General features: G+C 37.8%; 2 protein-coding genes across 4 annotated transcripts; both read left to right on the forward strand.

The window, feature by feature from the left end:
* The first annotated feature begins 3,336 nt into the window (after positions 1–3,336).
* On the forward strand, positions 3,337–10,537 carry hp1bp3 (heterochromatin protein 1, binding protein 3). Of its 2 annotated transcripts, none has more exons than XM_017450944.3 (12): positions 3,337–3,448; positions 4,182–4,254; positions 5,030–5,264; positions 5,451–5,601; positions 5,770–5,916; positions 6,520–6,588; positions 6,757–6,914; positions 7,036–7,126; positions 7,554–7,713; positions 7,847–7,958; positions 9,068–9,244; positions 9,356–10,537. In XM_017450944.3, the coding sequence occupies exons 2-12, from the start codon at positions 4,191–4,193 to the stop codon at positions 9,702–9,704; spliced, it is 1,713 nt and encodes a 570-aa protein (XP_017306433.1). In that variant the 5' UTR covers positions 3,337–3,448; positions 4,182–4,190; the 3' UTR covers positions 9,705–10,537. The 2 variants fall into 2 exon arrangements, with proteins under 2 accessions (XP_017306433.1, XP_017306434.1); XM_017450945.3 differs by having other exon boundaries at positions 6,760–6,914.
* Positions 10,538–11,938: 1,401 nt separating this feature from the next.
* sh2d5 (SH2 domain containing 5) lies at positions 11,939–19,117 on the forward strand. Of its 2 annotated transcripts, XM_017450946.3 has the most exons (10): positions 11,939–12,025; positions 13,362–13,431; positions 14,120–14,200; positions 14,292–14,366; positions 14,452–14,598; positions 14,681–14,887; positions 15,002–15,182; positions 16,363–16,468; positions 16,762–16,921; positions 18,709–19,117. In XM_017450946.3, the coding sequence occupies exons 2-10, from the start codon at positions 13,387–13,389 to the stop codon at positions 18,889–18,891; spliced, it is 1,185 nt and encodes a 394-aa protein (XP_017306435.1). In that variant the 5' UTR covers positions 11,939–12,025; positions 13,362–13,386; the 3' UTR covers positions 18,892–19,117. The 2 variants fall into 2 exon arrangements, with proteins under 2 accessions (XP_017306435.1, XP_017306436.1); XM_017450947.3 differs by lacking the exons at positions 14,120–14,200; positions 14,292–14,366 and having other exon boundaries at positions 11,941–12,025.
* Positions 19,118–19,121: the final 4 nt, after the last annotated feature.

Raw genomic sequence — 19,121 nt, forward strand, 5'->3', positions numbered from 1 at the left:
TGCTAAGTTAACTATTAGAGACTGAGCGAGTAAAAATCAGTGTAAGACCAAACAAAAAATATCTAACAAAATAAAAGAAAGAACTCAAAATCATCTCTGTGTGATACAATCCAGGCCTAGATTCTTTGGACTTCTCGTTTCCAAGGCAACACCAGAGTACTCCTCTGAAAAGATGAAGGTTTGTGTTGGCATGGTAACGGCAAACCCGGCTTGTTACACACACCAGCTCTACTTTTGGCACCGGATAGAATTCGAGAGTCTACCACAATGACTCTGATGTGAACGTACCACCATCACAAAGCACATTAGCGCGCCCCTCTCGAATGTCATTAGCCTAACCTGGCTGCTTTGTGTGCTTACAGAGCCTCAGGCGAGGACGGTTTTGTGTGCAGGAAGTGAGAAACTCACAGAGAGTGTGTGGGCGGGTGTTTGCTGCGATTGCCGACTGTGGAGCCCTGCATCAAAACATCTTTTTTCTTCTTCTTTTTTTTCTCCCCCATCAAAGTTTTCTGCTACAGTCTTCACAGAATGCTCCACAACTCTTACGTGTGATACAATCCCAGTTCCGAAAAAGTTGGGACAGTATGGAAAATGCAAAAAAAAAAATTGTGATTCAATTTAAAAAAATGGTGATTCAATTCACCCTGTACTATGTTGAAAATATATTATTAACACGTTATTTGATGTTTTAATTTGTGAATTTAATTTATTTTTTAAAATATACACTTATTTCAAATATGATGACTGCAACACACTCCAGAAAAGTTGGGACAGTCAAATGTTTACCACTGTGTAATATCACCTTTTCTTTTAATAACCCTTATTAAGTGTTTGGGTGCCGAGTGAAGACACCAGTTGGTTAAGTTTAGCAAGCCGAATTTTCCCCAATTCATCCATTATGCATTTCTTCAGTTGCGCAGCTGTACAGGGCCTTCTTTACCTTATTTTGCGCTTCATAAGGCACCACATGTTCTCAATCGGAGACAGGTCAGGACTGCAGCAGGCCATGCTTCTGGACAGTGTTGATGTATGGCTTCTGCTTTGCATAGTAAAGCCTTAACTTGCATCTGTGGATGCAGCGACGAATGGTGTCGACTGGCAAAGGTTTATCAAAGTATTCCCGAGCCCATGTCAGGATATCCATTATAGACTCCTGACGGTTTTTAAGACAGTGACGTCTGAGGGATCGGAGATCATGCACATTCAGAAGTGGTTTTTGGCCTCGCCCTTTACACACCAAGATTTGACTGGATTCCTCAAATCTTTTAATTATATTGTGCACTGTAGAAGGTGAAATGCCCCAAATCCTACCGATTTGTCTTTGGGGAATGTTGTTCTCAAAGTGTTGGATTATTTGCTGACGCATCTGTTGGCAGACTGGTGAGCCTCAACCCATCCTTGTTCTTGAAGGACTAGGCCTTTTTTGGAGGCTCCTCATATACTATGATTAGACGATTGCCTCAACTGTTTCACGTCACCTTCTTATTTCAACTTGTCACATCGCTATTAGTGCTAAATTGCCCCGTTCCAACTTTTTTTGGAACATGTTGCATGCATTAATTTCAAAATAAACATTTACCTTAAAAAAAACTATGCAGTTGATTAGATAAAACATCAAATACCTTGCATTTATAAGTTTTTTTGTTTAAATACAAGTCACAGCACATTTACAAATCACTCCTCTTTGTTTTTTAATCGCATTTTCCATACTGTCCCAACTTTTTCAGAATTGGGGTTGTAGAACAATAACACACTATAAATAAGAGCATGAAGTCCAACAACATCTCAATAAAACTGTAACATTAATGATAACAAAATCAAACACACAAATAAAATACATGTGAAAATGTATGAAACATAAAGTGTCTAAAAAAACAACTTTAAACAACTTTAACCATTCTTTCTAAGAAACAATATTTTTTTTATTGAATTTCAGAAGTGTATTTTATTTAGCATTTTGATTGAGCCTTTTACACATCTCTGGTTAGTATTATTTGTATAGATTTTTTACATGATTTGTTTATTTTTGCATGTGATTCTTTACATGATTAATTTATTTTCACCTGATTCTATAAACATGATTTGTTTATTTTCACATCATTTTTACACGATTAAAATATTCTTAGCTGCAGTTTTTTATTACATGAGATTAAGCTATTTCCACATGTGATTCTTTACCTATGATTAATTCATATTCACATTTGATTTGATGCTTTACATGTGATCCATTTCTTTTGACAGGTGATTCTTTACACGTGATTCATTTTTTCCATGTGATTCTTTACATGATTCGTTTATTTTACTTGATATTTTTCACAATTAATTTGTTTTTACATTCAATTCTTTACGGCTCATTTATTTTCACATTTTACTTTACACATCCTTTGTTTATTTTCACGTTATATTTTATTTTCACGTTACTTTTTTTCATTTATTTTCAAGTGATTCTTCACACATGATTCGTTTATTTTCACATGCGATTCTTTGCACATGATTCACGTGTTTTTTGTTTTACATGTGATTCTTTACATGATTCATTTATTTTCACATGCCCGATGCTCCCTGGGATAGGCTCCAGATTCCCCCGTGACCCTGAAGAAGGATAAGCGGTACAGAAGATGGATGGATGGATGGATTTATTTTCATGTGATTTGTTTTGACATGATTCATTTATTTATACAGGCAATTCTTTACATGACTAATTTATTTACTTTACACCTGCTTTGTTTATTTTTACATGATTCTCTACATGATTAAATGTAAAGATACATGATTAAATCTGGAATGGGATGTTCAACAGGTGCATACACATAGTGATAGTCAGTTGTCCACAAACGTTTGGCCATACAGCGTGTCTTTCTTCATAGCCTTATTAAGTTTAACTTATATCATTATTATTGCTATTATTAATAACGTTATTGTCGCCACAACACCAAAATGCGTTACAACACTGCCCTCTTGTGGTATGGTGCAATAACGTCACTATCATTTATTAGTATTTTACTAATTTTACATTACTATTACTTGATATACATTGTATTTCCTTTCTCTGTAGTCCAGATTTGCGCAATACGAGAACGATTGTTGTCTTGATGCCGATTTAACGTTTAAAAATCGCACACTAACCGTACTAACTAACTAAACAGTACGCTAAAATATTTACGGTTACTACAAGAGCCTAACATGGCGTATTATCCTTGTATACTGTTTAGTACGTTCAAAACGCGATTTCAAACGTCGCACAATCGACGCTTCTGACGTTGCCGATTTCTATTGGTTGAACCTTGTTTTTTTTTTTTTGGGCGCGAACGATTTTTGATCTAGGCCACGCCCAGGCGTCCCTTACGTCCCTACGTGGACGTAGAAAGTGGGAGGGGCGTGTAAACAGAGAGAATCCCGAACAAAGAAGAAGCGAATTTACTTCAACCGATAAATCGAGTGCGTTAAGGTACGGAATAAAACTCACGCTAAAAAACAAAACAAAACAAAAAAATATCGCGTTCTAGAATTGGTAGTAGCATGGCAACCATGCACGCGCGTTTTCGGCGTCTTCTTAGCACTCCGTTACTGCTGTTTCAACTCCATATATTTACCATCAGTGCAATGCAAGCGCCATTACTGTGTAGGGTAAAATGGACAAAATGGCCATTTTGTGATTTGTGTCCAAGCTGTTTTCATGCACGCGTCTTGCATTTATGCAATGCATGCAGCTGCGAGTTTATTTTAGGCGCTTTGCACTAGGAAATGATCAACTGTCTTCGTGTTTTATGTTTACAACACGCTGATAATTAGTTCGGGATTGTATCATGACCTCTTCTCATTGTAACGAAATGCTGTTGTCTTCACGAGCTTGCTTCTCATTCCTCTCCAGCTCGTGCACCACCATCCTGGTCACCTTTACACTTTAAATTAAGCTTGCACATAAAAAAAAAAAGTTATATTTTTGCACAAGAACTGTGTAATAAAATCTTACATCCCAGGCCTATTTAATAATTATGCATGGATTGTTATTCTTGTTTTATTAAGCATTTTACAGGGTCTCAGTGAATTTTCATTCATTTGAGCTTGGAAGCACATGCAAATGCAGCATGCATATGTATATACATAGAAATTGTTGGGATATTGAGAACCTGTGTGAGTTAATTGTAAATTGTTCATCTTTACGTGTATTTCCTTTGCAGGTTATCATCATGCCGATTCGCCGGTCAGCTGCGGCTCCTCCCAAGGAGGACACGCCCCCAGCACCTGAGTCAGGTATGAACAGCACCTTTGCCATGTTCTAACCCTGCGTTCATACTCCCATATGACAGGTGACTTTTCATTTTCTACACGAGACAGAGCTGTGTCACGGAAGCAATGGTGCTGTGTTTCAATCGAGATTTTCTCAAGTCTCTGCTAATGAGATGTGACGCTGCAAAGCTGTGAATCAAAAACCATCAGCTTGAATGATCCTTTGGACCGGTTGTACAGCGTGTGTGGTTTGATGTTTCTTCAGGTCCCCGCTCTCAGCCTGAGTTCCTACGGATGGAAGGAAAAACTCATCCTGTCGTGTGTGTATATAAGATCTGTTACTTCCTTCTGAGCTTTCCCGCTCTATAATGTCTCTAAACAGATTTACAAATAAGTGAAGATTAACCAGAATTATTCAAGCAAGTGGTTTTTATTTACTGCTTTATCACATCACGCTAAATTTGCATATAATCATGATGCAAATAATTTTTGTCTGTTAATTGGCACGTGTACGTAGAGAATTTAATAGTCACCTGTCGCTTCGATGCTTGCTAGTGTGAACACAGAGTTAGACGGATGAAATGACATGTTCATATCAGCCAGGTTTGAATGTGCAAAACGACATTTCTAGAGTGATTTTTTTTCTTTTCTTTTTTTTCTTTCTTTCTTCAGTGTTACAAAATTTCTGAGCTTTAATAATATTATCCAGTGATGAAACTTGCTTGTGTGTTTGCTTGTTGTTGTTTTTTTTTTTACAATAATAATTTTTCGTTTTTCTTTTTTTTTTTTTTTCCTCCAGAGGCTAAAACCAAGTCTGGCGAGTCCACATCTGCAGAGGAGGAACAGAAAGCAGCCCCGGCCGCTTCAGAGGGAGAGGAGAGCGGAGACGCGGGAGAGAAGTCCACTAAAAACGCTCCAGAGGATGGAAAAGCAGGAGAGGACGGAGAAACCGGGGAGGGGGAGAAATCAGAGAAGAGCGGAGCAGAGGAGCAAGGGAAAAAGAAGAAAAAGAAGGACACTGCAAAAAAAGTAGAGTGAGTCACGAAGTCCAAGCACGAGTGGGGACGTTCACTTAACATCGTGTGGCTTTCTGGTTCAGTGTTAATGTTAATATGTTGAAATTATCGCAGTATTATAGTACAGTATAACGTTAATCAATTGAGTAATTTATTCATTTAATGTTGCAAATGAATGTCATTCTGATTTTAACCTGGTCACAGGGAGAAGGAAGGAGGTGACGAGAAGAGTAAAAAGGTGAAAAGGAAAATCCCTGCTTGGGCCACCATGTCGGCCAGCAAACTCGCCTACGCCCCAAAAAGCGTTTCTGTGTCGCAGCCCAAAGTGGAAGAAATCCTTCTCGATGCTATTCAGGTCTATTTTACAACAATAATAACCACAGCTCAAATACTATAAACCATATCTAACGTATGACAAAAAAAGTGTTATCTGTATGAATTTCCTTATTTGTGCAGTTTGTAACTGCAAAAGTAAAGTGCTTTGAGACTTATTTAAGTTTTAATGTTAGTATCTATTTTTCAGAACTGTAAGGAGCGATCCGGCGCGTCTATCTTCACCATCATGAAATACGTGACGAAGAAATATTCCTCCATGGAAATGGACAAACGGACGAAAAGCCAGTATAAGAAGGCGATGAAGAAGCTGGTGGAAAAAGGAGCGGTCAAGCAGGTGAGCCGAGAATAATTACACATGTGAAAAACAAATTGGTTTTCAGATTCCTTTAAAAAGTTGCCCTGTAATATTAATTATCATTTTCAATTCTTTAATTATTATTATTGTTTAATTTTAATGATCTCTCAGAATCAATGTCATCATCACTTATAAGTTCTCGCAATCAGTGTTTATCAGTTTGTTTGTTTGTTTTTTTAAGATTCAGATTGATGTATTTTCTTATGGTTTTCTTATCGATGAGCTTAATTTTTAGGTGACTCAGAAGCCATGAAACATAATACACTATTTCCAGAAACCAGTCTTCGTAATTTACTATACATGCTCACTACAATGTCACGCCATTGCATACGGTTTTCCACCTCTGCGTGAAGCGGTTCAGCAAATACACATTTTGATGGCTTCAGATTATAATTTTGTTTCCTTTTTGGCCTTTGAAAATGTCAGTCAGGACCTACTGGAAACGCGTTATACCTTGTATTCCTTAACGGATGAAGATAATTGTTTTAAAAACAGAGAGTGGAGATGTAGAGTGGTAAAAGTGATGTACACTATAGAAAATGTAAAATGGCGTTTTCTTAAATGTCTCGTTTCTCCCTGCAGCTGAAAGGAAAAGGCTTCTCGGGAAGTTTCACCATCGGGAAGCTCCCTACCGAGTCAAACTCGAAGAAGGTATGGTTTAAAAGTGTTTATATATATATATATATATATATATATATATATATATATATATATATATATATATATATATATATATATATATATATATAAAAAACACCTGTATCTACTTTATCAACTGTTAGTGAAAAAAGGTGTGCGATTAATACGATTTTTCGCCAGAAGCCTTCGACCTCAAGCTTCTCTGGAACGAAGGGCGGGACCCTGGGCGAGGCGCTGCCGCTGATCATGACTCGCCTCTGCGAGCCCAAGGAGGCTTCATACATCCTCATCAAGAAATATCTGGAACAGCATTTCCCCCAGCTCAACGTAGAGAGCAGGTCAGGGGCTAAACATTCACCGCGTAACGCATTGACCTGGAAGACAACCCTTTATCTGTACCATGCTCGTCATGCATGCCGGAAGCTTGATGTGTCAGATGTTTGTTTGGGTGTCTCTTAGGCCTGACGTGCTAAAGAACTGCCTGCAGAGGTCTGTGGAAAAGGGATACTTGGAGCAAATCACTGGAAAAGGTGCCTCAGGGACCTTCCAGGTTCGTACACTTGAATATCAATTCATTCTGATGAAAAGTGAGCATTGTGCTAGGGCTTTAAAAAAAATTGCGTTCAGATTTAGTGTTCAAACGCGTCCGAATATTAACTTGTTAATCCTTGTTAGCGCATCTGGTCATGGTGAAATAAAATTTGGCATCTCAAAAAGAGCTGTTTTTCTGCTAGCTTTGCTTAATATTCAATATACTTAACAATTCAAGTAGAACAATTCCATTAAATATATTTGGAAAATAAAAAATCACCAGGAAGCACCCGGGTGTATTTGGCATAGCCGAATAAATTTGCACGCAAGGAGTATAGGACACACAAATCCTAGAAAGTTCCTGATCTTTCAGGGAGATGTATATATTTTGACTGTGTACACTTTAATAAAGGCTGAGTTTTCTGTTCTTCGGTTTGTTTTACTAGCTGAAGAAGTCTGGGAATAAGGTCCTCCTGGCTGGTGGGCTCCTGGAAGATGCAATCGTCGCTGCAATCACCGCCATGAATGAGCCCAAGTGCTGCAGCATAAGCGTGCTGCGCAAGTTCCTGGTAGAGAATCACCAAGACAAAACGGTTTATTTCATCGGTAATATCCTCAGCTCTCATCTCTCTTCAATTGCCTTTGTTTTGTCTCCTTTGGATTTCTGGTCGTGTAACGGGTTTTTTAATTGCTATTATTATTATTATTATTATTATTATTATTTCCCGATTCTCTGTAGTGGCAAACCTGAAGAGAACATTGCAGAGGTGTAAGATGATGGGCTGGATGGAGCAGATCACCGGTCACGGGCTCAGCGGATCTTACCAGCTCAGCTACCCGTTTTACCCGAGGTACGTTCTGGATTCATTTCTATAGCTATGTTCACTTTGAAGTTATTTTTATGTGACCATTAAATACATGCACTAAAACAGGAGTATGTAGACTGAGAATTAAGTTGAAGTTGGTTTTAGCCGACTTGTATCAACATCTGCTCACCTGGGAACTGTAGAAGATCTCGTCTTAGGATATTCATTTACATGCACTATGAATAAAGAGCTTGGGGTGGTGGGGTTTAACAGTGGACCTTGTTTATCAAGCTGGATATAAATGGAGTTATTCGTAAATTGTTTGTACAGGTGTTTACACAAGAAATTTGTTATTTGTGACAATCCTGTAAGTTCGGAAGAACGTTTGTATCCTACTCGTGCTCCTGAATGTGTGTCAATTTCCGCATAAGAAGACGTAACTAATGTAAACATCGGCCTGATCGACTTCGAATCGTATAACGCACATGGATTACTTCACTTTTATATCTAGAATATGCTGTCATGTTTGAATTGCTTATATTTCATTACGTTTATAGAATTTCACAGTAGACTTATAGAAGTGCTTTGGAGTCTCTCAACTTCCACTTCAGGTTTTCAGACTTTAACCAGAGTGTTAATTTCATGCTCCCAGCTGTCTGCGCATTTAACCTTTTATGGAGTTTTGTGGGCGTCACTAAATGCAAATGAGCTGCATTGAGAACAGGCTTTGCACTTTATGGGTCAATAATATGCGCACCCAAGTATGATGTAAATCCACCTTTCTGAAGCTTTTGTAAATCCGATGGAATATTACGGTTTGGTTTGTCTTGCGCAGACATCTCCATACAATAAGCTGTGTTTTAAAAATAAAAGAGAGAGAAAGAGACAGGAAATAATTGTTTATATCTGCAATAATCTAAACATGTTTCTCATGGGTTCAATGTATAAAAAAAAAAAAAAGTATGACTTTGTGTTGTAATTGTTGTCGAATTGCTGTGGTATTTCGATATGCTGTTATAGGAAAATCATCTTTGGGGTGGTAACAGTAACTTTGCATCAGGCCACATCACACTCAATAATTTTTTTTATAACAGCACGGCACAGAGTGTTTTTGTTTATTTGTTTATTTGTTTGTTTGTTTGTTTCCTCCACAGTCCAGATGTGCTTTTCCCAGAAATGATGGAAAAAATCAAACAGAAGGAGAAAGAGAAGCTCAAACAGCAAAAGAGGAGGCGAGAGGAGGAGTCTGAAGAAGAAGAGGACGAGGAGTCTGAAGAGGAAGATGAAGAAGAGGAAGAGTCAGAGGACGAGGAGCCTGCTCCTCGTAAGAGGTTAGAAAATCTACCAAATCAGCAGTTCATATTTGTGTCGTCAGTATGGCAATAAGAAGAGAGCGTCTGATGGCTTTTGAAATAGCTGTGAAAATAAATCGTTTTCCACAGGAGTCAGAAGAGGCCCCCACCCAGAAAGCGTCAGCCTCCACCACCCAGAAAAAAACCCAAGACTACCAGCAGAAAGCCTGCGCCCGCGAAGAGACCGGCAGCTTCACCTAAGAAAACCTCAGCCTCCGATAACAAAGCGGCTTCCAAGAAGATACCTCCACCCGCTAAAGCCACGCCGGTCAAGAAAGCTGCTCCAGCCCGAAAGCCCAAAACGCCCATCGCCAAGAAGATGACGAGCCGAGTGTCCAAGCGACCGGTGCCCAAGAAGACGCCAGCCAAGAAGCAAGATACTCCCTCTGCAGCGGAGTCTAAATCTGTTGCTCGAAAGTCTCTCAGGGCCAGGAAATGATGCTGACGATCCCACAGTCAACTGTAGCTCTCGTCACTGCAGTGCTTTGCTATTTCTTTCGTTTTAAAATCATTTTAGTAGCTTCACTGTTCTCAAAGCCCCCTGTTAGAAAGACGTTTGTTTGTTTTTTTCCTTCTGCAATCTGTGTACCGTAGTGCTACATAGGAGAATTTCAGTTTTGTTTCTCTTTATTTTATTTTTATTTTTTTAATGATGAGTTGTTGTGTTCAGAGTATGTTCACACTACTGTGAGATCTGATGTAGGTGCCGCCATGTTGTCTTGACTGTGCACATAAAGATGATTTTTTCGACTCGTTTGTCTTGGCGTAGGGAGATTTAATTTCATCCACATCGTAACCTTTTCGTTCACGTTCATGTTTCAACAGTGTTTGAGAACTCTCCACTGAAGTATTCATTTTCCACCCTTTTTAAAGAAGGCTCTTTTTGTCGTTTTTGTGGATTTACAGTAACGTAGGGAAATAGCAAACCAGGTTTGTTCTTTTGTTTAAATTAAGAGAAAAGTTACACATGACTGGTGCCTAGTTTTCAGTTTGACACTCAATTGGGGCCATGTGGGATTTTTTTTTAAACTGTAATATAAAGGTGAATATTTATATAATTTTTTTTCTTTGTGTAATAAGAAAACAAAAAATGTTAAAGCGTCCGTGAGTTAAAATAAGTCGAATACTATATAATACACCTAGTAAATTAATCCAGTGGTATTCAGATTTAGAATATTTGATTTAAATTGAGCATTAATTATGGCCTGCATGCATGTAACTGATTATGCTTTTATGTAGTCCTTAATAAAGTGACTATATTTGTACTCCAAATGACTTAAGTTTGCATCTCATGCAACTTGTACAAACCCCATATATAAGATACACAGTTCTGGTTAGTGATTACTGCAGTAGTGTTTCAAGTTGGCTTATTTCCATGTGAATTGTGCATAATAATATAATCAGATTGACTCATCACCAGCATATATTCTACCTCATCTTTCCTACAAGTTAGCAGAGGTGGCAAAACAGGATTAAAATCATGGCATGTCCGCAACAAGATTTTCAAAATAATAACTAAATGATAAATGCAAACCTGTTGTTTGGAAAAAAAAAAAAAAGTGCTCAGAAGAGCACATTACTGGAAAACAAACAATAGAAACACTAATTCTAATGGTGTCCACTACAAATACATTACAACCCATCAGCTAACCATTAACACCATTACTATTACCATTATCGGTCTTTAATGGTACCCACTAGACATAACTTGCCACCAGTAGAAGGCAACAAATTAACAGTAGAGCTCCACAGGAACCCTTAGTTTCCGTTAAAATCTGTACAATTCCCATTAAAACCATTACAGATTCTATGAGGGTTTCTAGTGTAATTTTTTTTTATGTATAAGTAATTTGCTTCAAGAATATGAAAAGCTAGCTGGAGTGGAAACGTTTCTTAAATGTATATTTATGACAATATTGTTTAGTCCTTGTTACATTTATAAAGTAAACTTTATTTTTATTCATTTCATCATGCATTTAATTGCTCAAATATGTGTTAACCCATCTCAGACAACATGCTCTGAGTAACAGCAAAGAATTAGCAAACAAACTAGCATGGTTAACTGGCATCCGGGTTATAGCATAAGAAATGTAAGGACTTTTAGTTATTAACTTTTTAGGAGCTAATACCAAAACCTGACTGTTATTCTTTATGTTTGAGTTCCTTTAAGGTTTTGTCCCCCCCCCGTTAAATAGCATTGTAACTGTGCTAGTAATAAAAAATAATGTCCCCCTGTGACCTCAGCAAAGCACACAACCCCTAAGCTCACAGAGGAGTAACAAAAATACAGCAACAAATCTGAGCTAAAATCTATAAATATTGAAATGTAAAAATATTTGACGTGTTTCTTGGTGGCATTTAATAGTCACTCATTGAAACACACCAAACTTCCATTGAAGTCTGATGTGCTTCAGTGAGTGACTATTAAAACTAAACTCTACGCTGGTGTATACGAAATATGTTCTAAAGGTGTACAATTATCCTACCGTAATAAAAATGTAAACATTTTTGGTATCAAAATTGTGAAAATGCATCTTTTTCATTGTCGTGAACCCGTATTTAAAACAATTCCGAAAACACTTGAAGGTAGCATAAGCTGTTTAATGGAACGGGGAAAGGGAAATGGAGTGAGTGAGTGGGCGTGTCTCAGAGCCAAAGGAACGCGATGGGCGGGGCCAAAGCGATAAGGTGAGTGAGTCAGCTTGGGATCTTTGGTGGGGAATTCAGTTGGGAACGTTGGACTGCGTAGTGAGATTGAGTGTAAGTGTGCGACATTATTAGTATTATTTTATTTATTTATTTTTAAATTATTGTTGTAATATAACAGTAAGACATAATTATAGCACTATATTTGTGTTTTTTGTTGTTGAGTTAAAACTAAAATAGAGAGCGCGAGATTCACCAGTATGTTTCATAATACTCAAGGTAGTGTTCAAGGTGTTGTAGGTGTGTGTTCTGGTGTTTAGTGAATGTTACACCAAATGTGAGGGTTTTAACGTGTCCTGTGGTTAATTCGGACTGTCCATGATCAAATTCTCTAAACAGGAGCTGTTTTTATAGGTTTATTTGGGAATGTTTTCTTATGGCGGTTTGTACGACGTGAACAAGATGGTGAATTGTGGTACATTGGGCAATTTAGTTGGCTAAGCCTCTTTAACTCGACAATTAAATCAGGTTAATAACATCACATGCACCTGACCTCAAGAAGTGTTTAAATGCAGCAGTGATCTTGAGATTGTTTAACTTTGTGTTTACTTGGAGAAATTTGTTTAAGTGTATTAAATAAATGTATTTCATGTATATTAACTGCTAATCCTAGAGGTTCACATACTTTTGCCACTTACGGGTATGTTACATTGGATACTTTTCCTCAATAAATAAATGACCAAGTATAATATTTCTTGTCTCACTTGTTTAATTGGGTTCTCATTGTCTACTTTTAGGACCTATTTAGGTCATATTTATGCAGATATGTAGGCCTAGAAAATTCTAAAGGGTTCACAAACTTTCAAGCACCACTGTACAGTAGTTGCTTCATATACTGTCTAGACATGAATACATGGATGAATGAGTCTGTGAACATTTTACGGGGATCCTGTTTGTGCAATATGGATTAAACTCGTCCAGGCATTTTTAAAATTTGTAAAGGGACAATGAAAAGTTCATGAGGTGTCCTGTCTGAACTCATCTAAATAAATGTCTCAAGTTGAAACTGAAATGCAGTTCCCTATTTTTTAAAATGGTGTTTAAAAAAATATCCCTTTTTAACAGCAGTCACCAGGCTCTGTGTTTGTACAATATGTAAGAGACACCACTTCCTGTCTTAAATATTCAGTCTTTCAATAATATTTGAAAAGGAACATTCAGTCCTAATACTTTCTTAAAGGTAAATTATGAAATGACCCATCTAAAGATGTTTGAAGTTGAAATAAATGTCTTAAAGAGCTAAAATACCTTTTCTAAAAAAAAAATAAAAAAAAAAAATGAAAGAAAATAGTGTTTTTGTTAAAAAAAAAAAAAGAAAGAAATAAATGATGATAAATCTCAGCATTTTAAAATAAGTCCTGTATGTGTCCTCTATTGTTTTTGATCATAGTCACTGGGTACGGTCATCTAACATCATGGAAGAGTCAACAGACAGTGTGACTGTGACCAGGTCTGCTGAGGTGAGGAATGATCGCCCAAAATACCAGTTTTTTCACTTTTATTTTTCACTTTCAGTTTGCATAGAATATTTTTTTTTAAGTGTTTTTTTGTTTGTTTGTTTTTTCTCTGTTCATCAGTTGTTTGCTCCTACTCCTTGCTATTAATGTTTTAAAAAATAGCTCCCTGTGAGACCTGTTTATTTCTTGTGCATTTAATGAAAATAGAAAATATCTACCAGATTTAATTCTGGTTTCACACACTCTTCCTCCAGACATGACTACTAAGGGTTCTTGTAATATTTGGAAACCACAGTGATGGAAAACACTGTTACAGGAAGATAATCAACAACAGAGTGGTGTCGACATAAAACAAAGTTACTGTAGACATCCTGAAGTGGATGATTTTACAATAATAGCCCATGCCGAAGTGCTCATTTATTTATTTGAATTTTTTTATGATGTATTTAGTCCTTGGACAAATCTTTTAAAATATAAGATGATGGTATTTTTGTCATATCATCTACCCTAACCACTATATATTAGAAAAGTATATCGTGACATTGATATTATATCATATTGCCCAGCCCTAGTGGTTGAAAAGCTCACGCACCATCTATTTTCTCAGATTTGCTAAGCTTTTTCGCTAGTCTCTTTTAAAATGTTTTGAGGACCTGTCCGTTCTCCCTTCATTTTTCATTCATTTGTTTAGTACATCGGCTCATTTCCTGTTGATGACTGCTGTTTGGATGAACAAGTTAAAAAGCTGCACTCGCAGCTGAAGTCCCTCAAGGTAACTCGTTCAGAAAATCTGAAAGAAAAAAGAAATATCAGTTATATTTATATATTATCGTACACTCATGTGGTTTAATGAATCTCTATAGTACTACAAGCGTAGGCGCTACGTCTCCCTGAAATTCTCCATTAAAGGGGTGAAGGTTTATAACGAGGATGAGACGGTAAGATCTAGTCATGTCTGGGTTCATTTTGTATACAAGTTGACCTCTCTTGCAAGAATGGTTTTTAACATGTTTATCCACTCAGACTCTTCTGATGGCCCACGCTCTGCAGCGAGTCTCGCTGTCCATCAGCCGGCCTTCTGACTCTCAGTTTGCTTTCATCGCCCACAATCCCGGCAGCCCTGACACTCAGCTCTACTGCCACCTCTTCAAGGCCAGACACGCCAGAGCTGTACGTCTCCACGTGACCAGGCCGCCATGTCCACCTCCTGTTTATCATACAATCTCATAGTAGTGTGTGTTTTATGTTTAAGGCCCAGTTCCTGAACCTGCTGCTGTGCCGCTGCTTCCAGCTATATTATTTGGAGAAACATCCAGAGGATGCTGAAGACAAGTCATCTGGGAAGAAGCCAACTCATAACCCCTCCCTGCTCAACCATGGTTTCCCGCTCAGCGTCAGTGCCCTGGTGTCCTTTCGCAGGGCGCCGACTCAGGGTCTGCTGTCGGTAACGAAGGCCGAGGTGAAAAAAAAAATATATAGAACCTTTTTATTTATGACCACAAGATTCGTTCACTCATTTCATTGTGATATTCCACTTGTCCTGATTCCTGATTAATGTCGTTGATGTCATCAGGTTTCTTCCAAACCCAGCATGGAGTCTGTTAGCAGTCCAGACGATGTCTTTCCCACATCCCCTACACTCGTACGTAAGCAGGCCATGAGGGATAAAGTGCTGCGCTCGGGGGCTTACCGTTCCTTCACCTGCACCCCTGTAAAACAGCGGCACCTGCAGGAGCGCCTGAACGCTCCACAAGGTGGGACGAGTGTTCAGAGAACACTGTCAAAAGTGAGAGAGTTCCTTAGGTAATGCAGACCTTTTAAAATGTGCTAGACCTCACCGGGTGGGGTAGGATGAGGTGTGTTACTGGTCTTCTTCTCACATGGGTGTCTAAAATAACTTCATTCCACTTTAAACACACAGCTTGGCTTTTTTTCTAAATAATCCACAATTGACAAGTATCATATTGCTAAATTTGATAAATTAACCACACGAGTGTGCGTGTGTGAGATTGAGGGAGCATGTGTGAGGGTGAGACACGTGTTTAGTGTGCGTGTTGTGTGGTGTACAGTGGTGCTTGAAAGTTTGTGAACCCTTTAGAATTTGATATTTCTAATGTTTTAGTTCATATTTATGCAGAAGTCCTGAAAGTAGCCAAACAGAACTATCTGAACAATTGAGGGGGGAAAATATTATACTTGGTCATTTATATATAAGGAAAATGATCCAATATTACATGTGTGAGTGGCAAAAGTATGTGAAACTCTAGGGTTAGCAGTTAATTTAAGGTGAAATTAGTCAGGTGTTTTCAATCAATGGGATGACAATCAGGTGTGAGTGCGCGTCCTGTTTTATTTAAAGAACAGGGATCTATCAAAGTCTGATCTTCACAACACATGTTTGAGGTCCTCAGAATCTCCTTTGTTTGTGCCATGATACGCTTCCACAAAGAGAGTTGTTGATGCTCATCAGGCTGGAAAAAGTTACAAAAAAGTCTCTATAAAGAGTTTGGATTCCACAAATCTAGTAAGACAGATCGTGTACAAATGGAGGAAATTCAAGACCATAGTTACCCTCCCCAGGAGTGGAGACCAACAAAGATTACTTCATGAGCAAGACATGTAATAGTCCACAAGGTCACAAAGGAAACCAGGGTAACTTCTAAGGCCTCTCTCACATTGGCTAATGTTGGAGTCCATCATCAGGTACTCAAAGCAAAGGTTCATGTACTTTTACCACTCAGATATGTAATATTGTATCATTTTCCTCAATACGTAAATGACCAAGTATAATATTTTTCTCATTTTATTTTTGTGACCACTGTATATGGTCTGTTTGTGTAAGAGGTGGGGTGTGTGATACATGTGTCCTGTTTTTATGCGTATATGAATGAAGCCTCTGTGATGTATTTGTTTGTGTGTGCGCATGTGTAACAGACAAGGGACAGGACCGTATACCGGAATTCAAGGTGCGCGCCCCAAGCTTGGCCGAAACCGAAGAAGCACTGGCTCATGCCGTGTGGATCTGGGCTGGCGTCTCTAGGTGAAGTGTCGTGTTTATTTTTTGGCTTATTCTAGCTGCAATTTAAATACTTCCCAAGACAGGACTATGATCACTAAACAAAATTATGAAAGTTATTTTCGATGTTTCCACGGAACCAAGGTTCTCAAAGTTGAGACTGGAGCACCTCAGGTTCTTCATGTAGGCTCTAGTTTGTAGGAAGTTGGACCTAAACCTAGATTTTAAAATCAGCACACTTTAGATTTTAAGATGAGTAAGTAACAAAGGAATTGGACTGTTTGAGGGTGACTTGTCAAAGTGTATTGGTGTTCCAGTGTCTGCAGCTCATCTCTGCTTGCTGAAGAAGTCCTCGGTTCCTACTTGCTGTGTCCCCACCCCAAAGACCCCAGCGTCGAATCTCTGCTCATACGTTTTCCCTCAGGTCTGGTCAGTTTGGCTGTTAAGACCTCCAGCAGTGGAAGATTATTCCTTGAGGTGAGATTTGGTTTCATAATTAAATTCCTGCTTTGTGTATGAAGATTTATAATATCCAGTAGTATTAAGTCCAAGCATCCAAGTGGGAATCACGTCACCTAAAAGTGAATTAAATACTGAGATGAAATATTTAAGCAGGTGGAATTGGGTATAGCTCCTGCTTGGTTGAAACAAAAACCACCTGCTCTTTCAAAGTTTGGAAATCCTTGTAGTACAAATGATGCCTTCTGGTACCGACCTTGAAGTCTAATTATACTTTATAAAACCACACTACTGGTTGTCCCAGGAATTAAAGTTTTCTAGAGTTAAATGTTTGGGAGTGGTGCTTATTTCATGGCTACCAACAGTACTGCTCAATGTATATCTGGAGTTATCAGTATTAATGTCATGGAAATGCTAAGTTTCAATATTTCAAATATTTCTGTTTGTCATAAAGACTTAATGTAGTTAAACAACTGCTTATTAAATTCATGGAAAATGTATGAAACATTCCACACTGAGTGACTTTCATATCAGTATTATTTATTTATAATTAATGGGATTTTTAATAGCGTTCTAGATTTATTTTACAATTCCTTTTTTTCTACAAAGTTTTTTTTTTTTTTTTTTTTCCCTCAATTTTGTCTATCTATTGTCACTCCTCTTAAAATTAATGAATTCTTATTTTAAATCTTTATTTCCTTGGATACATGGTATGTTTATCTAAGCAGCTGCCTCTCTTCTGAGTTTGGTCTAAATCTTGAAAATCTAACTGGAAATCTAGACTGTCATTAAATCTCCCAGAATTTTCTAGTCGTACTTCCAACCTGTAGCTTCATGTGGACAGTCGAAAGTTGGTCGGAATCATGGTTTTTGCCACATTCAGCACCAGATCCACTTGTTTTTTTAAAAAAATTATTATTTATAAATTGCAGTTGTTTCTCTGCGCTCCCACGCAGTTTAATTCCAGATTGCGGCACTTCCTAATCACACCAATGATGTGGCGTTTGTGAGCGAGTCTTGAACATGGGAAGCCAAGCCGCAATATACTTTTGCCAAAAAAATATATAATTTAAAAAAATCTAGTTTTCATATTTTTCTGAAGCTGTTAATCAGACAGTGCAACAGCAACCAAAGTGCACTGAGTGAATTTAATCAACATCTGCTTTGTTTCTAACGATGCAGCACCAACGTGAGAGCATGTTAAGACGTGTTACCACATGTTTCTATTCTATGTGACTCTCTCAGCGTGAGGACCTCAAAAAAATGTATGCAGTGATAAAAGGGAGATAAAGTTCTCAGCAGAAAATCTTTGAATTCTGATTTCAGTGAACATTAAAATCAGGGTAATAATTATAAAGAAATGCACAGTATTTGAGACTTTAGATATGTATAACCTTTTTTTTTCTTTCTTTTTTTTTTTTAAACATATGTAACAAAATAACCTACTTTGCATTCTGTATGGTATCTATCTATCTATCTATCTATCTATCTATCTATCTATCTATTTATTTATTTATTTATTGCCAAAAAGGCTGTTTGATAGCTGACTAATTGGTAAATCGACTTTGTGAAAGAGGTGGAATTCCTAGTTCTGATCAAACACATTGCAGAACTGAGAGTCATCATGCCATATCATCATGAGGGCAGGAAGTAAACCAAGCAACTCTGTTCCTCCTACTCTGTAGTGATGACTGTGCTTTAGCTTGAGCTTGCCTGTAGGGAAAATGCTTGATGTTTAGATTATTTTTGCATTTTGTAGTCTATGTGCTAATTACTATAGGACTTTCTCTCCCTTCTTTTCATAGAATTGTTGTGTACAGTTTGAGAGTCTCACGGAGCTGATCGAGCACTACACTGAGACCAGAGAAGAGCTGGAAGTGCCACTGAGTTGCACTCGTGTTAACCACTGTTACGAATGGGAAGAGAGCAAAGTCCAGATTAAGCGCTCACCACAATGGAAAAACACCAAAATTCAATCCTGGGTTTAAATCCTGGGTTCAGTGTTTTCATCTGTGTAAATATCTCTAGTTTTAGACTCTTGACTCTTAAACAGGGACGTGTTCTAGTTTTTCATCAACTTCTATACACTTTTAACCTTTAATCACACTTGACCTCTAATGTTCTGCACTTCATACACAAAACACAAGGTGATCATGATTGTTTTTCTTTTTTTTTCCCTCAGGAGTAGGGGCTCTTTTTAAAAAAAGATTATATATAT

The sequence above is a fragment of the Ictalurus punctatus genome, chromosome 21, assembly GCF_001660625.3.
Source record: "Ictalurus punctatus breed USDA103 chromosome 21, Coco_2.0, whole genome shotgun sequence".
Classification (NCBI taxonomy): Eukaryota; Metazoa; Chordata; class Actinopteri; order Siluriformes; family Ictaluridae; genus Ictalurus; species Ictalurus punctatus.

What these genes read in the sequence shown, in the direction of transcription:
- hp1bp3 (XM_017450944.3), top strand. Translation starts at nt 4,191, where the DNA reads ATGCCGATTCGCCGGTCAGCTGCGGCTCCTCCCAAGGAGGACACGCCC. An exon ending in GACACTGCAAAAAAAGTAGA is followed by an intron (nt 5,265 to 5,450) that starts GTGAGTCACGAA and finishes ACCTGGTCACAG; the next exon opens with GGAGAAGGAAGGAGGTGACG. An exon ending in GTGCCTCAGGGACCTTCCAG is followed by an intron (nt 7,127 to 7,553) that starts GTTCGTACACTT and finishes TTGTTTTACTAG; the next exon opens with CTGAAGAAGTCTGGGAATAA.
- sh2d5 (XM_017450946.3), top strand. Translation starts at nt 13,387, where the DNA reads ATGGAAGAGTCAACAGACAGTGTGACTGTGACCAGGTCTGCTGAG. An exon ending in TGTCGGTAACGAAGGCCGAG is followed by an intron (nt 14,888 to 15,001) that starts GTGAAAAAAAAA and finishes TGATGTCATCAG; the next exon opens with GTTTCTTCCAAACCCAGCAT. An exon ending in GTGGAAGATTATTCCTTGAG is followed by an intron (nt 16,922 to 18,708) that starts GTGAGATTTGGT and finishes TTCTTTTCATAG; the next exon opens with AATTGTTGTGTACAGTTTGA.